This window comes from Dinoponera quadriceps, unplaced genomic scaffold (genome assembly GCF_001313825.1).
Source record: "Dinoponera quadriceps isolate SergipeBrazil2010 unplaced genomic scaffold, ASM131382v1 scaffold1395, whole genome shotgun sequence".
In the NCBI taxonomy this organism is placed as follows: domain Eukaryota; kingdom Metazoa; phylum Arthropoda; class Insecta; order Hymenoptera; family Formicidae; genus Dinoponera; species Dinoponera quadriceps.
Window position 1 is genome coordinate 267052 of NW_014556488.1, and position 14192 is coordinate 281243.

General features: G+C 37.7%; 5 protein-coding genes across 7 annotated transcripts; 3 read left to right on the top strand and 2 right to left on the bottom strand.

Annotated features, from left to right (window-relative positions):
* The first annotated feature begins 652 nt into the window (after nucleotides 1–652).
* LOC106747749 (loss of heterozygosity 12 chromosomal region 1 protein homolog) lies at nucleotides 653–2685 on the top strand. Its single transcript, XM_014625618.1, has 2 exons — nucleotides 653–1708; nucleotides 1831–2685. Exons 1-2 carry the CDS (start codon nucleotides 1395–1397, stop codon nucleotides 2342–2344), a joined length of 828 nt encoding a protein of 275 aa, XP_014481104.1. The 5' UTR covers nucleotides 653–1394; the 3' UTR covers nucleotides 2345–2685.
* Nucleotides 2686–3115: 430 nt separating this feature from the next.
* LOC106747747 (coiled-coil domain-containing protein 137) lies at nucleotides 3116–4964 on the bottom strand. The gene is made up of 3 exons (XM_014625613.1): nucleotides 4898–4964; nucleotides 4399–4674; nucleotides 3116–3967 (listed from the first exon to the last, which is right to left on the bottom strand). Exons 2-3 carry the CDS (start codon nucleotides 4473–4475, stop codon nucleotides 3133–3135), a joined length of 912 nt encoding a protein of 303 aa, XP_014481099.1. The 5' UTR covers nucleotides 4476–4674; nucleotides 4898–4964; the 3' UTR covers nucleotides 3116–3132.
* A 93-nt stretch (nucleotides 4965–5057) lies between these two features.
* LOC106747748 lies at nucleotides 5058–9551 on the top strand. Of its 3 annotated transcripts, XM_014625615.1 has the most exons (7): nucleotides 5058–5413; nucleotides 7187–7334; nucleotides 7413–7549; nucleotides 7745–7868; nucleotides 8131–8315; nucleotides 8567–8650; nucleotides 9266–9551. In XM_014625615.1, exons 1-7 carry the CDS (start codon nucleotides 5347–5349, stop codon nucleotides 9340–9342), a joined length of 822 nt encoding a protein of 273 aa, XP_014481101.1. In that variant the 5' UTR covers nucleotides 5058–5346; the 3' UTR covers nucleotides 9343–9551. The 3 variants fall into 3 exon arrangements, with proteins under 3 accessions (XP_014481101.1, XP_014481100.1, XP_014481102.1); XM_014625614.1 differs by having other exon boundaries at nucleotides 5059–5413; nucleotides 7187–7549; XM_014625616.1 differs by lacking the exon at nucleotides 8567–8650 and having other exon boundaries at nucleotides 5059–5413; nucleotides 7187–7549.
* On the bottom strand, nucleotides 9466–12012 carry LOC106747750 (DNA excision repair protein ERCC-1). Its single transcript, XM_014625619.1, has 5 exons — nucleotides 11765–12012; nucleotides 11475–11596; nucleotides 11118–11312; nucleotides 10631–10816; nucleotides 9466–10385 (listed from the first exon to the last, which is right to left on the bottom strand). The coding sequence occupies exons 1-5, from the start codon at nucleotides 11841–11843 to the stop codon at nucleotides 10191–10193; spliced, it is 777 nt and encodes a 258-aa protein (XP_014481105.1). The 5' UTR covers nucleotides 11844–12012; the 3' UTR covers nucleotides 9466–10190.
* A 191-nt stretch (nucleotides 12013–12203) lies between these two features.
* On the top strand, nucleotides 12204–14186 carry LOC106747751 (MOB kinase activator-like 3). Its single transcript, XM_014625620.1, has 5 exons — nucleotides 12204–12601; nucleotides 12726–12876; nucleotides 12977–13204; nucleotides 13282–13397; nucleotides 13478–14186. The coding sequence occupies exons 1-5, from the start codon at nucleotides 12557–12559 to the stop codon at nucleotides 13643–13645; spliced, it is 708 nt and encodes a 235-aa protein (XP_014481106.1). The 5' UTR covers nucleotides 12204–12556; the 3' UTR covers nucleotides 13646–14186.
* The last annotated feature ends 6 nt before the right edge of the window (nucleotides 14187–14192 follow it).

A 14192-nucleotide genomic window follows, 5' to 3' on the forward strand; every position in this document is an offset into this window, starting at 1 on the left:
ACGAGCCGAAATCGCGAGAGACGCGGAACAGCTCTCGAACTTCGAACCGACGCGCCGCCATTTCTTCCTTGAACTGACCGTCTCGCGACGGTTGCAATACTCAAAGTATCGAATGCGCGCGAATTTCACTCGGCACTCTCGCATCTTGTGTCCCTCATGATATTCGCTCGTGATGATTATTCAGCGATTGTTTCGCAATAATATACGCGCGAAGCTCGCTTTCGGTATGCCCGGCAACGACAATTCGAGCGCGGAACTCACCTTCGACGAGTCGAAATCGCGGGAGATACGAGACAGTTTCTCGAATACGCGACGCCATCCTTTCTATAACAAACTGAACGTAGCAGCGGTTGCGATTCTCGAAGTATCGAAGCGAACGACGCGTAGGCTTTCTCGTAGCGTTGATTGGTCCATTTGTTAATACTCGTGCGAAACTTCTGACGTCACATCATCGTGCTGGTTCGAAAAAAAGATAAGTGACAAGTCATATCGTGTCAGATTAGAGTATAAAGAAAGTAATTTTCAAACTTTTTAAACAGTTATTAATACAAGAATGTCTTGATGCGACTCGAATGCATCTCGAATAGAATTGGTACGGGTCTGCTTTTTAGTTCGTCGACGTGCTACAAGATGGAGAAGCAGTTGCGACAGTACTTCTCAACTGAACTCTTCGCTGTAATTTTGCACGATCGACGATCGAGAACCGAATGACGTTCGGGCGGACGAATCGATTTTAGAATACGAAATATGAGCTAGTGGGTAAATAAATAACTGCTAATTTAAACGATGCATACACGTGAGAAACGCAGAGATGGAAATGTCAAGCAGTGAAAGTACAAACGTGCAAACGGTGCATCTATAAAATGGAACTTTTCTACGTTATGTACGAATATATACGTGTGTACAGCAGTGTGCTCGCATAACCTCTCGAACTTAATTGACATAATCATGATGTATTGCGATAAGATACAAGCAACGACAACAACTTCAGAAAGCTTGAGGGATCTGTGATCTGCGGAAATGATTAAGGAACCCCATTATATAAGAAATTTATATAATACAATTGAATAATTACGCCGTGGTTTTTGTTGAAATATGTAACTCTATATAACGCTTGTAACAACTTCAACGTTTACAACGCTCATAATAACGTTCAAATACGTATGTATAATATTGTTAAGTTTCATAAAACTCTGCAAGAGAGAAAGAGAGAGCAAGTCTCATTTCATTTGGGAAACTTGACAGATCCTGTGATTCGCAGAGAGGCAATTACACAAAAGAGCTCTTTTATATATATATATATATATCGTGTATTACCTCAAATATATCGTCGTCTGCAATTAGTCAGTGTCTAGTTTCACACATCTAGTTCGTGGGATTCAACTGAACTCAAAATGGGATCCGAGCAGAGTTCACAGGGTGGCAATCAGAATACCAACAGTGGGAGAGCAAGGACAGGTCAGCTGAGACGAGGCAAGAGTGTACCGAATCGTGAACGGGTGCCCGAAGATACGCCGCCAAGGTGTACCAGTCCCGGTGCGAGCATCTGTTCCGATTCTGACCTACCGTACATCTCTTACACGGTCAACCGACCAATCGGGGACTCTCCAAAGATGACAAACAAGCAGTCGTCACAGCTCTATCGCAACAAGAGCCTTGGTGCAGCTGAGATCTCCAGGCGGAAAAACAGTCCGGGCACAAATCACGGGTAAGTTTCCGAGGGAAAATATACGTGTAAGATTCAGGCAGGCAACATTACAAGATCATGGTCTCGGTGTCCTTTGTTACAATTACAATACAAACATCTTGCTTGTGTTTCTGTCTCCACAGTCATAGGCAGAAGAGTTTGTCACAGCTGGACAAGACGCAGCACAGCATTGTGGTGGTGAAGGCTGCTCAGGCGGATCCAACGGCCGATAAAGACCCGGATCTGGTACGATTGCAGAGCATACCGATGTTCCTACCAATCATGAGAGGCACGCTGAACTTACCGCCGGGTGTACGCGACCCGGAGGTACTCGAACGCCTCGACCCCGTCGGCCTGTTCAATCTTTGCGCACGTTATCAGCATCATTTGAATACCAACGCGCAGACTGTGGCTGCCGAGCAGGCTGCTCTGTGCGCCAGTATGGAGACTGACCTCGCCAGGATGTTGAATCTGGCAGTAGAGCGGCAAAAGAGGTTCGCCAGGTTCGCCGAGCAGCTCCACAAGGTGCACGAACTCAGCCGTCAGCTCACCAGGTGCCACTCGCAACTCAATCAGACTCTCGAGAGCCTCGAGACGCTCAACAATCTGCTGCCAGTAGAGGAGAGATTGGAACCTTTCGTCTGGACCACGGGTTAGGGAAGAGAGAGAGAGAGAGAGAGAGAGAGAGAGAGAGAGAGAGAGAGAGAGAAGAAGAAGGGTCGGAATGCGAGGAACTCCCATAAGTGAATGGAATTTTCCCTTCGTGTTGTGTGTAAGATTGTTTCTTTTTTTATGAAAAGATATAATTTGTTTTTTATTGCGTTGTATATCCTTTTGTAAATCCTTTTACGATTATAAACTTTTTAGTTCGCGCCCTCTGTGATCGAGGATTAAACAAGTTTTGTTGTATTTCATTATTTTCTAAATTTGCATTATGAGACCGTTTTCTTCATTGTGGAGTTTATGACCAAAGATTAAAAGTCAATGATCAGTTTATATTTCTTGTTTTTTCTTCCTCTTTACCAAGAAATGTTAGAATATTTATCTCATTTCTCGTGAGGATAATTGTTAAGAAATGTATTTTATTGATTTCGTGATCAAACGTTGATCACAATCACTATATAAAGGTTGAGAGGAAGAAGAAGGAAAGAAACAGAAAACATTGACTATGACAATTTCTATCGTTCTGGCAAATTGTAGTTTCACGGAAGAAATTCTGATATCTGTGTGTTCACTGCGCAGAAATATCGTGTTATAACGAGAATATGTACTATATTATCTATTTTTGTGTTAGCCCGTGTAATAAAGACGAGGTTTATTACGAAAGCTAACATTAAATTGCGTGTAGGTGATAATTCATACGAGTAGTAATCCATGAAACAAAATGAGAATCCGAAACATAGGAAGCGCATAACCGGAACAAACAATATCCTCCTCAACGTACCCTAGTTGCTTTTGTCGGCTGATCGCTGAGACTTCAGCCGTCTGTACGCGGCGATAACTTCGTTCTGCTGCCTCTCCAATTTTCTCCTTTCCGCAATAGGTAACTTCTTCCTCTTCCCACTGCGATCAATCATCTTAGAAGCGGGAGCGACCTTCTTAGGTACTTCCAATAGTGAACTCAACAACAGGTTCTTCGGCTTCCTCTCTACGCTGGTGACATCCTTCGACTTAAACTTCAGCTTGGGAGGCTCGTGAGCCACTTCTCCAAAAGCCACCTTGTCCTGCAATCTTCCAAATTCGTCGTCATCATCCTTCTCCTCCAGTTTCCTCTCTCTCTTCAGACGCAACTTCAGCTTGCGCTTTTCTTTCTTTGTCAGAGTCCCCGCGCCTTGCGTCGTTGTTTTTTTCTTGCTTGTGTTCTTATGCTTGACACGTAATCTCTCTATATCGTCCTTGTCGACTTTGCGCTTCGTCAGACCCTGAATCTGACCAGTTTTTGAATTACGCTCCACTTGCACTCCGTACTTTTGCTCAAACGCCGTCTCCTTAAGAAACGCGTGTGTGTCCTTGGTCACCCGATGCCAGAATTGTTGTCCGGATTCTCCTGGTTTCTGTTGGAACACTGGCACAACCTTCTCCGGTCGAGCTTTCGGATGAGGTTCGGCCTTGCCCTGCTGCAAACCCACACAAATCAGCGAGTTCTTCTTCCTCTTCCGTTTCTTCGTCAGGGTGACGCCAATCTTAGCAGCTTCCTTCAATTTAATCATGTGCTCCAGACTCTTGGGGATCGCCTGCTCGTCCGCGTCCTTCGGTGGTGCATTCGTGCGCAATTCTAACCTAAAACACCCGCTCGGTTCGCTCAGAGCTCGGCTTTATTTCGATTTTCTCACTTGAAACGCATTCGGGAAAAAACAATGATTGTCCGTTAAGAGTCAATCGACGAGAGAGTGATCGGTAAATCCGATCCTCTTTCGAACCAGACGCGATATCCCAGCGGGAATGGAGCACCCGAACTCTTCTCTAGATTGAGGTTAGGCTGGCGATCGAAGATTGCCAAAACGAACCGAGCCGAAGAGAACGCGAAGAACAGCAGAGTCCGCTCATTATTTAACGTGTGAAGATAATCTCACTGACCGTAGCACGTTTGTTCATCGTCATCATCATCACGTTCGTTCGACGTTCGTTCGACATGCGCGCTCGTTTCACTGGACAGTTTGTGTTTTCCCGAACGCGGTCGTTTTTTCTCTTTTCACCGCCGAACAACTCACCCGGCCAGACGTTTGGCACGCTGCTTCTCGGGGTCCTTGACACCCCGGTGCTTCTTCGCCGGTATCTTGCGACCCATAATAACACGCGACACACGATCGTCTCGCGACTTGTTTAGCACTCGACACGTGACGCATTGTACGCACCGAACGCGCGCAACGGTCACGTGACTCCGCGCGATCAGCTGATTTTGACAGAAGCACAGGGTCCCTTATCCTTCCATAAACCCCCGTCGACAGTCTGACGCGAACTTGCGAATTTTTTGCCAATCAAAAAATCTGCGAGACATGCGATAATATATGTATATACGCACTAACATGTTAAATAACAAGATTATACATCTAAAATGTAAACAAATTAAAGTTAACAGAAATGCGATCGCTTTCTCATCCATATTCATGCGGACCCCCGAGGAGCTTTTGGAACGTCAAATATAGTACGTGAAATTTTGTTTTTTTACGTTGTTCTCGTTTCAAAAATATCAATATTGATTTTATTTACCATGTTAAAGAAAGAAATTTTATTTCGGATACAGCGAGCACAGCAATCGAATCTCTATTTTCAGATGCGACAATCCAACCGGCGGTTAATCTGAGACACCCCGTGTGTAAAGGCGAGTGGTGGGATGTTCGACGACTTGAATTCGGAGAAGCGACTTCTGCTCCTCAGTTTGCTCGCGTCCGAGCTTGCGTGAAGTCGTCTCGCGCGTTTTCGCCGCACGTTGCGCCTTCAAGAAGCATCCCTCTTACCTTCAACCCTCTATCTCTCCTGCCAGTCACCGTATCATCCACATCCTTTTTTCGCGTCGTGTAAGTTAGGTCGGTGTTCCTAGCGGAAAAACATTTCTGAGAGAGTGCTCATGCGGGACAGTGAGTGATAAGTGAGCGAGAGGTGATTTCCGGGGTTGGATCTATTTTTGAGGTGAATCTCTTGAGAATTTTCGTGGATGGATGATCATGACGACGAGATATTGGATGCTATTAATGTCGTGTTTGCTGATAATCGGCTGCATTCCAGGTTCGTTTCATTCGATTATCATCGCGTAAAATTAGAACGCATATTTTCGAATTATATTTGAATTAAATCAAACGCGTAACATACTTCTCTGCCTGTTAAAATTGCAACATAACGAGAAATTCTAGAAGCGGGGTGTCGTAACATTTATCCTATAAATTAATCACAATGGAGGAAAAAGAGGAGTGATCGCGACTCTCAAGCGGGAATGTCGTCGAAACTAAACTCACAATTCGCGTGCGTCGTTCCGTTTCGCGCTCATTTAATTTACGTCGTATCCTCCATGTTTTTCCTCGAATCACCCCGTATATTAGAAAACATAACCATGTGCACTATTTCTGTCCCTGTGCTTTTGCTCGCTTAATATAGCGGTTACGCTATGTTTTATGCTGCTCCGTTACCATTGCTTCACAGAGAGAACATTCGTTCGGTCATATATTAATGTTGCTTTTTATTCATATTATCACTTTATAATTAGATTACAGCAAGAAAAAATGCATCTTTAATGAAAAGTACATCTTCGATTAGTCAAATGAAGATGCGATATTTCCGCGCGTTAATTCCTAATATTCTGGATTCGCTTAAGTTAATAAAATTAATATATATATTATTATTGTTTATTATTTATGACTCAATCGAGCGAGTGTGCGCACGCGATGATACTAAAGCTTCAGTAGAGGCAACCTTGCTAAAGACACATGCGCGATGCGAGAAAATTATGTGACATTCGCGGGTTCGCTATGACCTGTCCCAAATTTTATACAACGTGTACGACATGTGTTAACCAGATCAGTTTTTGGGTATACGCGCACGACCCGGTATATTTATAGATCGCAGATGATCCTCTTTAAGGTCATCCATAGCCGTCTTCCGATATCAGGTCACCCGATATTTCTTTCTTTATAGTTATTAGTGTGTATCATTAGAAATTCTTTCTTTATTTTTCTTTAAATATACGCACAAGTTTTTATACGCACACCTACATGACGCGTATACGTAAGGTTTTAAATAGTTATCATGTTAAGTCCCAATATTAAAGTTCGGAAACGCTTTATTTTACCGCCAACTTTTAAATAATGAATATGCAATTAATAATAAGACACCGCGCGAGTTTTTTCGCTGGGTTTGAGCCGGCTTTCCCGAACGTTAACGCGAAAACGCGCGAACTTTGATCCGAGAGGCGAAAATGCATGCAGTTCTAAGTATGCGTGTAAATCTCAAGAGAGGGAGAGAGAGAGAGAACTGAGAGAGAGAAAGAGTAAGAGAGGCTGCACTTCGCATGCACACATTTCTAAAAGCAAATAACCAAGGAAAAACGCGGAACCGGTGACCCACTTCGGACTACCTTTGTAGCTCAAAGCCTTCAAAAACGCAGCTTCAAACGCATTTGAGGTTTTTTACCCTTTCTGCTTTTCTAAAGTATTCGTGCAGTGTGTGCGGCAGAAATATTTGAGATATACGTTTACACGCGGGATTTTCCCGAAGAAAGTAAACATACTTTTATGAAAATAATTTTATGAAAATAATTAAATAACGATGAAATAAATCGTATTTCAAAACGATTCAAACGATAATATATTTATCTTACAAAAGTAATAATTTATATATTACACCTTGTATCGTGTATGCTTCAGTATTTGATATATTAACATTTATTGCCAGAACTTGTACTAAAATTTAAATGTCCAAGTTACCTGGAATTTAATGTAATTTTGACGCAGAAATTTTATCAACAATCGGACCTTTGATCTAACTGCTTTCAACTTTTTTTGACAGAGTCACAGCAGCTCGTTATAAAGAGTGTCCAAGTGCCAGCCATGGTCAAAGTCGGTGAGGTTGATTATGTGATCCTCGACTGCGATTACGAGTTACAGAACACGTCGGCGCACGGGCTGGTGGTCAAGTGGTTCTTCGAGAGCGACAAGTTGGTGTATCAGTGGATTCACGGACTAGATCCTTTGGCCGCCGAGCCGGCTGAAAAGTACGTCGATCTTACTTACAGAGCCAGCGACGATCCTTACACTGAATATCGAGCGATGAAACTGAACAAGCCAGGAATTGATCTCACCGGTGAATACACATGCGTGATATCAACTTTCGAAGACGAGAAGACGGAAAATGCCACCATGGTGATTTATGGTGAGTGACGGGTAATTTCGTAATATTTCGTAATTAATTTCCTTAATTATAATTTCCTTAGTTTCTCTTTTCGATTGCACCGTCAATTACGGAATACATACTCTCTCTGTCTGTGTACATTGGTATCATTTATACGTTTAATTAAATTGCATCAGTTGAAGCGTATATCAAATATGTACATTATTCTTGTGGCAGCAACGGGGGAAATTTTCAACTTTAACTATACGAGGAAGACTATAAAGGACGACAAAGACGGCCTGGAAGCGACGTGCATGGCCAAGGGACTTTATCCGCTGCCGACTCTCGATATCTCGGTCGTGTGAGTAAGCTTTCTTTACGACGCCATCAAAAGATTTCGAGACATTATCATTTTCTTTTGTTTTTGTCGTACGTAACGATAGATTGTGATCTTGTTGTATCAACAAAATAAGTGATAATATATTTAACGAACAAAAAGCGACATTTTTCAAATAATAATGTTAATAATAAATACTTCACAAATAATTCACAGAGATGTCGCCAAAAAGCGACATTTTTCAAATAATAATGTTAATAATAAATACTTCACAAATAATTCACAGAGATGTTCCAGATAAGCAAGCAACGAAGCCCATAGTGACACAGCGGGAAGATGGACTCTACGATATCCTGTCGCGGATAGAATTATTGGACGAGGAGTTACCGGAAGCAACTGCGACCCTCGAGTGCATCCTTGGCATCCCCAGAGCAAACTACAGAGTGTCCCGAATGACCGACTACAACTCGGGTTAGCATTTGTGCTACTTTACGCTCTAACATATCGCATTAATGTATTAATCCTTAACGATCCTTAACAAATTCTCGAATTAATTAATTACCGTAAAGTAATCTTCCGCGAATTTTCCCAACGCGACGAAATTTCGTTAGCAGCCGCTTTAAAAGGTTCATGCTTCACTAATAACCTAATTGATTTTTGCGCTTAAGTAGGAGCGTCTACGCTTTATTGACAGGATGCGATATGTGGTGTTTGTTGTGCAGGAACGGCTACAACCACTTCCGCTACAGCGATTTCGCAGCATGAAATGGATGTTCAGGCCTTAGACAACTCGAATCACGGTGGCGGTAAGATTAAAGAGATTGCGAATTTTTCACATAAGTTTAACACATCGTTATCATCAGCCACCATTTTACGCAATCATACGCCCCGAGAGTTTTTCTTCAAACAAAACTCACACGCTCGTTTCGTATTTACTTCGTCCGAGAAATAATGTCAAAAGATACTTTACTCATTTGCTTATTAACATTGTATTAATTTCTCGAACTGTCGCGTTAATGATTTTAAAATAGGATTTGGATGTTCATCATTTCGCATGCCTGCTTTGCTTGAGAAAACGTAACATTAACGATATGTAATATAACGAAAAAAATTGTAGATATAAAATTTGTGAATATTAAATTTAAGAATACCATATATATATATGGTATTCTTAAATTTAATATTACCATATATATATATATATGGTATTCTTAAATTTAATATATATATATATATATATAATACATTAAATTAATAAATAGAAAAGTCACATATGATAATATATATTAACATGTATCTTAACTCACGTGTATGTTTGTGAAACATCAATTCATAAAATATTTATATATCAATAATATATAGAATAATGTATATTCCTCTTCATTTCTCTGTGTCTAACATATACCTTAATCTGGTTGTAGGTAACTTCATTGATCACACGTCCGTCGATTTTCTCCTGTTGCTGATACATCTGTTTCTTTTCATCCTATCTCATTAATAATTAATATACGTTTGATAGGTAAGATTGGACGGCTGATTGTGCTCGATCATTGGTGTCTCAACTTGGTTTTCAAGAAAAGCCAACTTTAATTCGTGAATAGCTTGTTCTTGCTCGATCGTGTTTTTTTTTTTCAAAAACAATTACAGCTCTTCTGTTACAGAGTTCTTTGTAATTCTAAAAAATCTCGAAATACAATTAAAATCACATCGTGGAATCTCTCTATTCGGCCTATATTAAATAATAATACTTTTTATAATCAACGAGTCGTACATATATAGGATAACGAGAGGGAAGAGGAAATAGAACGATGTATATAAATGTGTACAGGACATTCTTGTTGCACTATTGGTATCTAAAACGCGACGTTATTTTATATTGGACGCGGTAGTTAGATCATGTAAATAATATTTAGATATATTAAACGGATTGTATTCACGTGTATATATACATGTATGCCAATCGATTAATGTTGAAATATTAATATTGGATATTATGACAAAGATACAATGAAAGCGCGTATCAATACTCGTTATATTATAAAATATGAGGAAGTAAAAAGTCTTCGACATCGAATTTTCCTTTGTCTACAATTTATATTTTTTTCTTCTAAATTATTATTTAAATTATCTTTATTAAAATTAATCAGTTCGACTATTCTTTGAATCAACGCAATCAATGCAATTTGTTGATATTACAATTAATTAATTTATGAATTACAAATGTTATATTAATGATTTGTTATCCTACAAATTATCTTACATAAGTTATCAGCTATCTTAATTTCCTCAAATATCTCAGTTGGTGCGACAATATCCGCATACGCCCTGTGTACAAAAGCATTCCGTTCATTTCGGAGTGCGTAGAAATGGCTCGTGCAGCGCTTTATAAAGTTTCTGAGCTTTATGCAGACCGAATCCCGGGCACAGAGCCAAATTATTCGGTTGCGCTCTCACTATACTGTCCAAGGTGCTGAATGTTGATAGTAAAGTGGTCGCATCCGTTTTGTTAACAGATCTTACTGTGGTTAAAGCATTAACTAACTGGAATAAATATTAACTTACGTTCATTAGAATATGAATAAAAATATATAAAGTTCTATTAAAAGTAATATGTTATCGAAAACATTATGAGTAAAACATTAAGGGCATTTATTTCTTTTAGATATAATACATTCTTTTATACTACAATATTGTGCTAAAACATTTTCATTAAAATTACCGTAATAAATATTTGAACAATGAAATTGTAAAATGAGTTAGCAGTTAAAATAATTCGAATCTTTTACCTTCTGATGAGGTGCGCTATCGCTGCGTTCCATGATGTCGTCGGGCGATTTAACTTCATATCTTTTGTATGTTTCGATAATCTTCCCCGCATCTTCCACGTTCCACGCCAACATTATCGTCATATCAGCGAGAATAGATATCCTTGTTAAATGTTTCAAGACGTGATGAGGATCGGCAATGTCTACCTGATTATAATAAACATTGTGAAGAATGTAGAGGAAAAAATAAATAAGGATGAGAAAATGAAATGTAATACGCATTTCTGTATCATTATTTTTATTTACTTAGACACTATTCATTATTCATTTACACTAACTTGTATTTATACAAAAATTGTAAAAATATATTGTAAACTAAAAATATATTTAGAGACTGTTGAGTATATTATTAAGTGAAATTTATATATATATATATATACATACATAGTAAATAAGTATATTACTTATATAAAGATATAATTATTCTTATAGTATAAAATATATTTACCTGTACTAAGAGCACTCGTAGATTATAAGCATTACCCAGCTGCTTGAGTCTTTCATGGATATAATCAGGATTCAACTGATGATAACGAATTGATAGAAAAAGTGCACAAGTGGTTCTTCCCATGACATAGTCTGGCACAATATTGGAAAACTCCCATTTTTCATTGGTTATAAATTTTAACAACGGATTTCCTTTCTAGAAATATGATCAATGGATTAAAAAAATATTTTTAGGTATTATTTTTAATTTTCAATAATCTTTACAATTCTAGTAATGAGAAATTCTCTTTCTAAAAGTGTTACTGGCTGTAATCAAATAGATTTGGAAAATATTTAAAACATGATAAGATGTCGTTACCTGTTTTGGACTAACAAGAATAGCATTGGTTCTACCGGAGGTTGTTGCATTCGAAGTTTCAGATGTAGAATTTAAGGATGGTTCCTTAAAAAATTCAGATTTCTTCAAATTGCTGAAAGCAGCTAGAGAAAAGAGAACGCAAAATTATACAAAATATAAGACAAAAATAATATACAAGGACTATCTATGTAAAATTTCACTTATAATTAGAGAAAAAAATTTACGATTTCTTCGATTTAATATATCTTTGATTGATATAATTTAATAAATATGATATAATGTATACTCACATTGGAAAGATGTATCTTTTATTCGTTTCGGTGGAGAAGCATCGTTCTTTTCCTCTGAATTCTCCTCAGTGTTATTCATAATTTCTATCGTTCTTTCACTCTTCTCCTCTCACTTTTTCGGATGAATAATGAAATTTTTGTATGAAACAGAAACGTTACACAATTATTAATAGAAAAAATTGATCCGCTATTGAGTCGTATATTTGACAATAAATAACTGTTAAACCATCGTAAAGCCACAACCTAACCTCATAATTATTCTATTAATTTGTAGGTTATTACTCATGTTCGATAATTCAGAAAATTGAGGATGCAATTGTTTGAATCTATACCGTACTTATCGACGTACGATGATAACTGATATTTATTGACAGCTGCTAACAACACAGTACCGCCATTACACGCGATGTCACGCCTTGTCCTTTTACGTCACATGTGAATATCCATAAAAGAAGCTGTGTGCAGTTCTGCGATATCGCACACCATCGCACATCCAATTATATTCAATCGTAGAGCACAACGCGCTAAATGCCCCGCGTCTAATTGAAACGAGAAATCTCTGAAGCAGTTTCCTCTAATAGCTTTAATCTCTCGCTAATTGCCCGTATAATCGAATATTCTGAAGAACTATTGTTTTACTCCGATTTTAAGAATACCGGCAAGTGTGACAGCACAATACTTGAGGTTATGAAAATTTAAAAAGCTACAAGATTCTATCAAGTGTATCGGACGGTTCCACTCGTGAATCTTTTCATGAAAATAGAAAGCGTTACAATATAATTGTTACAAGCAATGACTACATTAGGTGGCTTTATGGAATTCTTTCAAAAAGGAAAGGTAAGAATTGTACATGGTTCATATTTTGTGAACAATGTTAGATTGTAAGATATAGGCTACTTGAAATAAGTTCTTGTAATATCGGAATAATGTATGTTAATTTTCATACATGCTATGGTTGCAGACATTTCGACCAAAGAAAAAGTTTGCCCATGGAACATTACGTTATTCTTTGCATAAGCAAGCTCAGGCTTCTCTCAATTCTGGTATCAATTTAAGATCTGTGGTAAAACTACCTCCTGGAGAAGATTTGAATGACTGGATTGCTGTTCATGGTATATATATATATATATAACATATAATAGTGATGTAAAAATTTTGCATATGACATTATCTTACAAGGATAATATTAATCATATTTACTTTATTTTTTAGTTGTAGATTTTTTTAACAGAATAAATCTTATATATGGCACAGTATCTGAATATTGTGATTCAGCATCTTGCCCAACAATGAGTGGTGGTGCACGTTTTGAATATCTGTGGGCAGATGGTGAAAAATATAAAAAACCAACAGTACTACCAGCACCACAATATGTTACTCTTCTTATGGATTGGATTGAAGCTCAAATTAATAATGAGACAGTTTTTCCAGTATCAACAGGTCACTGCACTGTTTAGCATCGCATACTTTTATTATACACTCAGATATGTATATATATAAAACATTTGGTATTACAGATGTGCCATTTCCTAAAACATTTGTACCGCTATGTAGAAAAATCTTGACACGCCTGTTCAGAGTTTTTGTCCATGTGTATATACATCATTTTGATCGCATTGTAGCAATAGGAGCAGTGAGTATATTTACCGCTTCAAATATTCTATTTTTACCATATTGTAAAGATTGACTGATTGGACATACTATTTATTTCAGGAAGCACACGTTAACACATGTTACAAGCATTTCTATTATTTTGTAAGAGAATTCGATTTGATCAACATTAAGGAATTAGAACCACTAGCTGAAATGACCGCTAAAGTTTGTAAGGATACTGCTTCTCCTACCCAAAGCACAGCACCATCAAATAATCAAGCCAGGTAGTTATTTTACAATCTCATTTAATTAAATTAACAATTACTGTGTACGGTAAAAAGATAGCATTTTTGCTAGAAGATAAAATTACTTTGTACACAGTTACAGAACATAGCTTGCGAAATTTGTCGAATTATATATCATACTCGACAGTCATTTACTTCACAGATATTAATAACATTTAAAAAACATGATCTGTCTTAATATACTGTTTTATTATTATTGCTTGATAATAGCAATTAGTCTTTTATACCAACTTTTTACTTCAATTGTGTGGAGTTTACGTATCAGGATTTATTTGTGCATTATATTACCATATCGGTACGCATTGTACTTTATTCATCTTTACATTGCTCTCTATCTTTCATTGAAAATAACATATATTCAAAGCAATATATATAGATTCTTATCTTGAGATATTTCTATTCTCATTTAAATTTTAAGCTTCAAGCAAAATACGTATATAAGATATATATACATATATATTACTTTTATGAAATTTATATCCTGATATATTGTAATGTGCTTAAAAGATAATCATAAGTGCAATATCTAA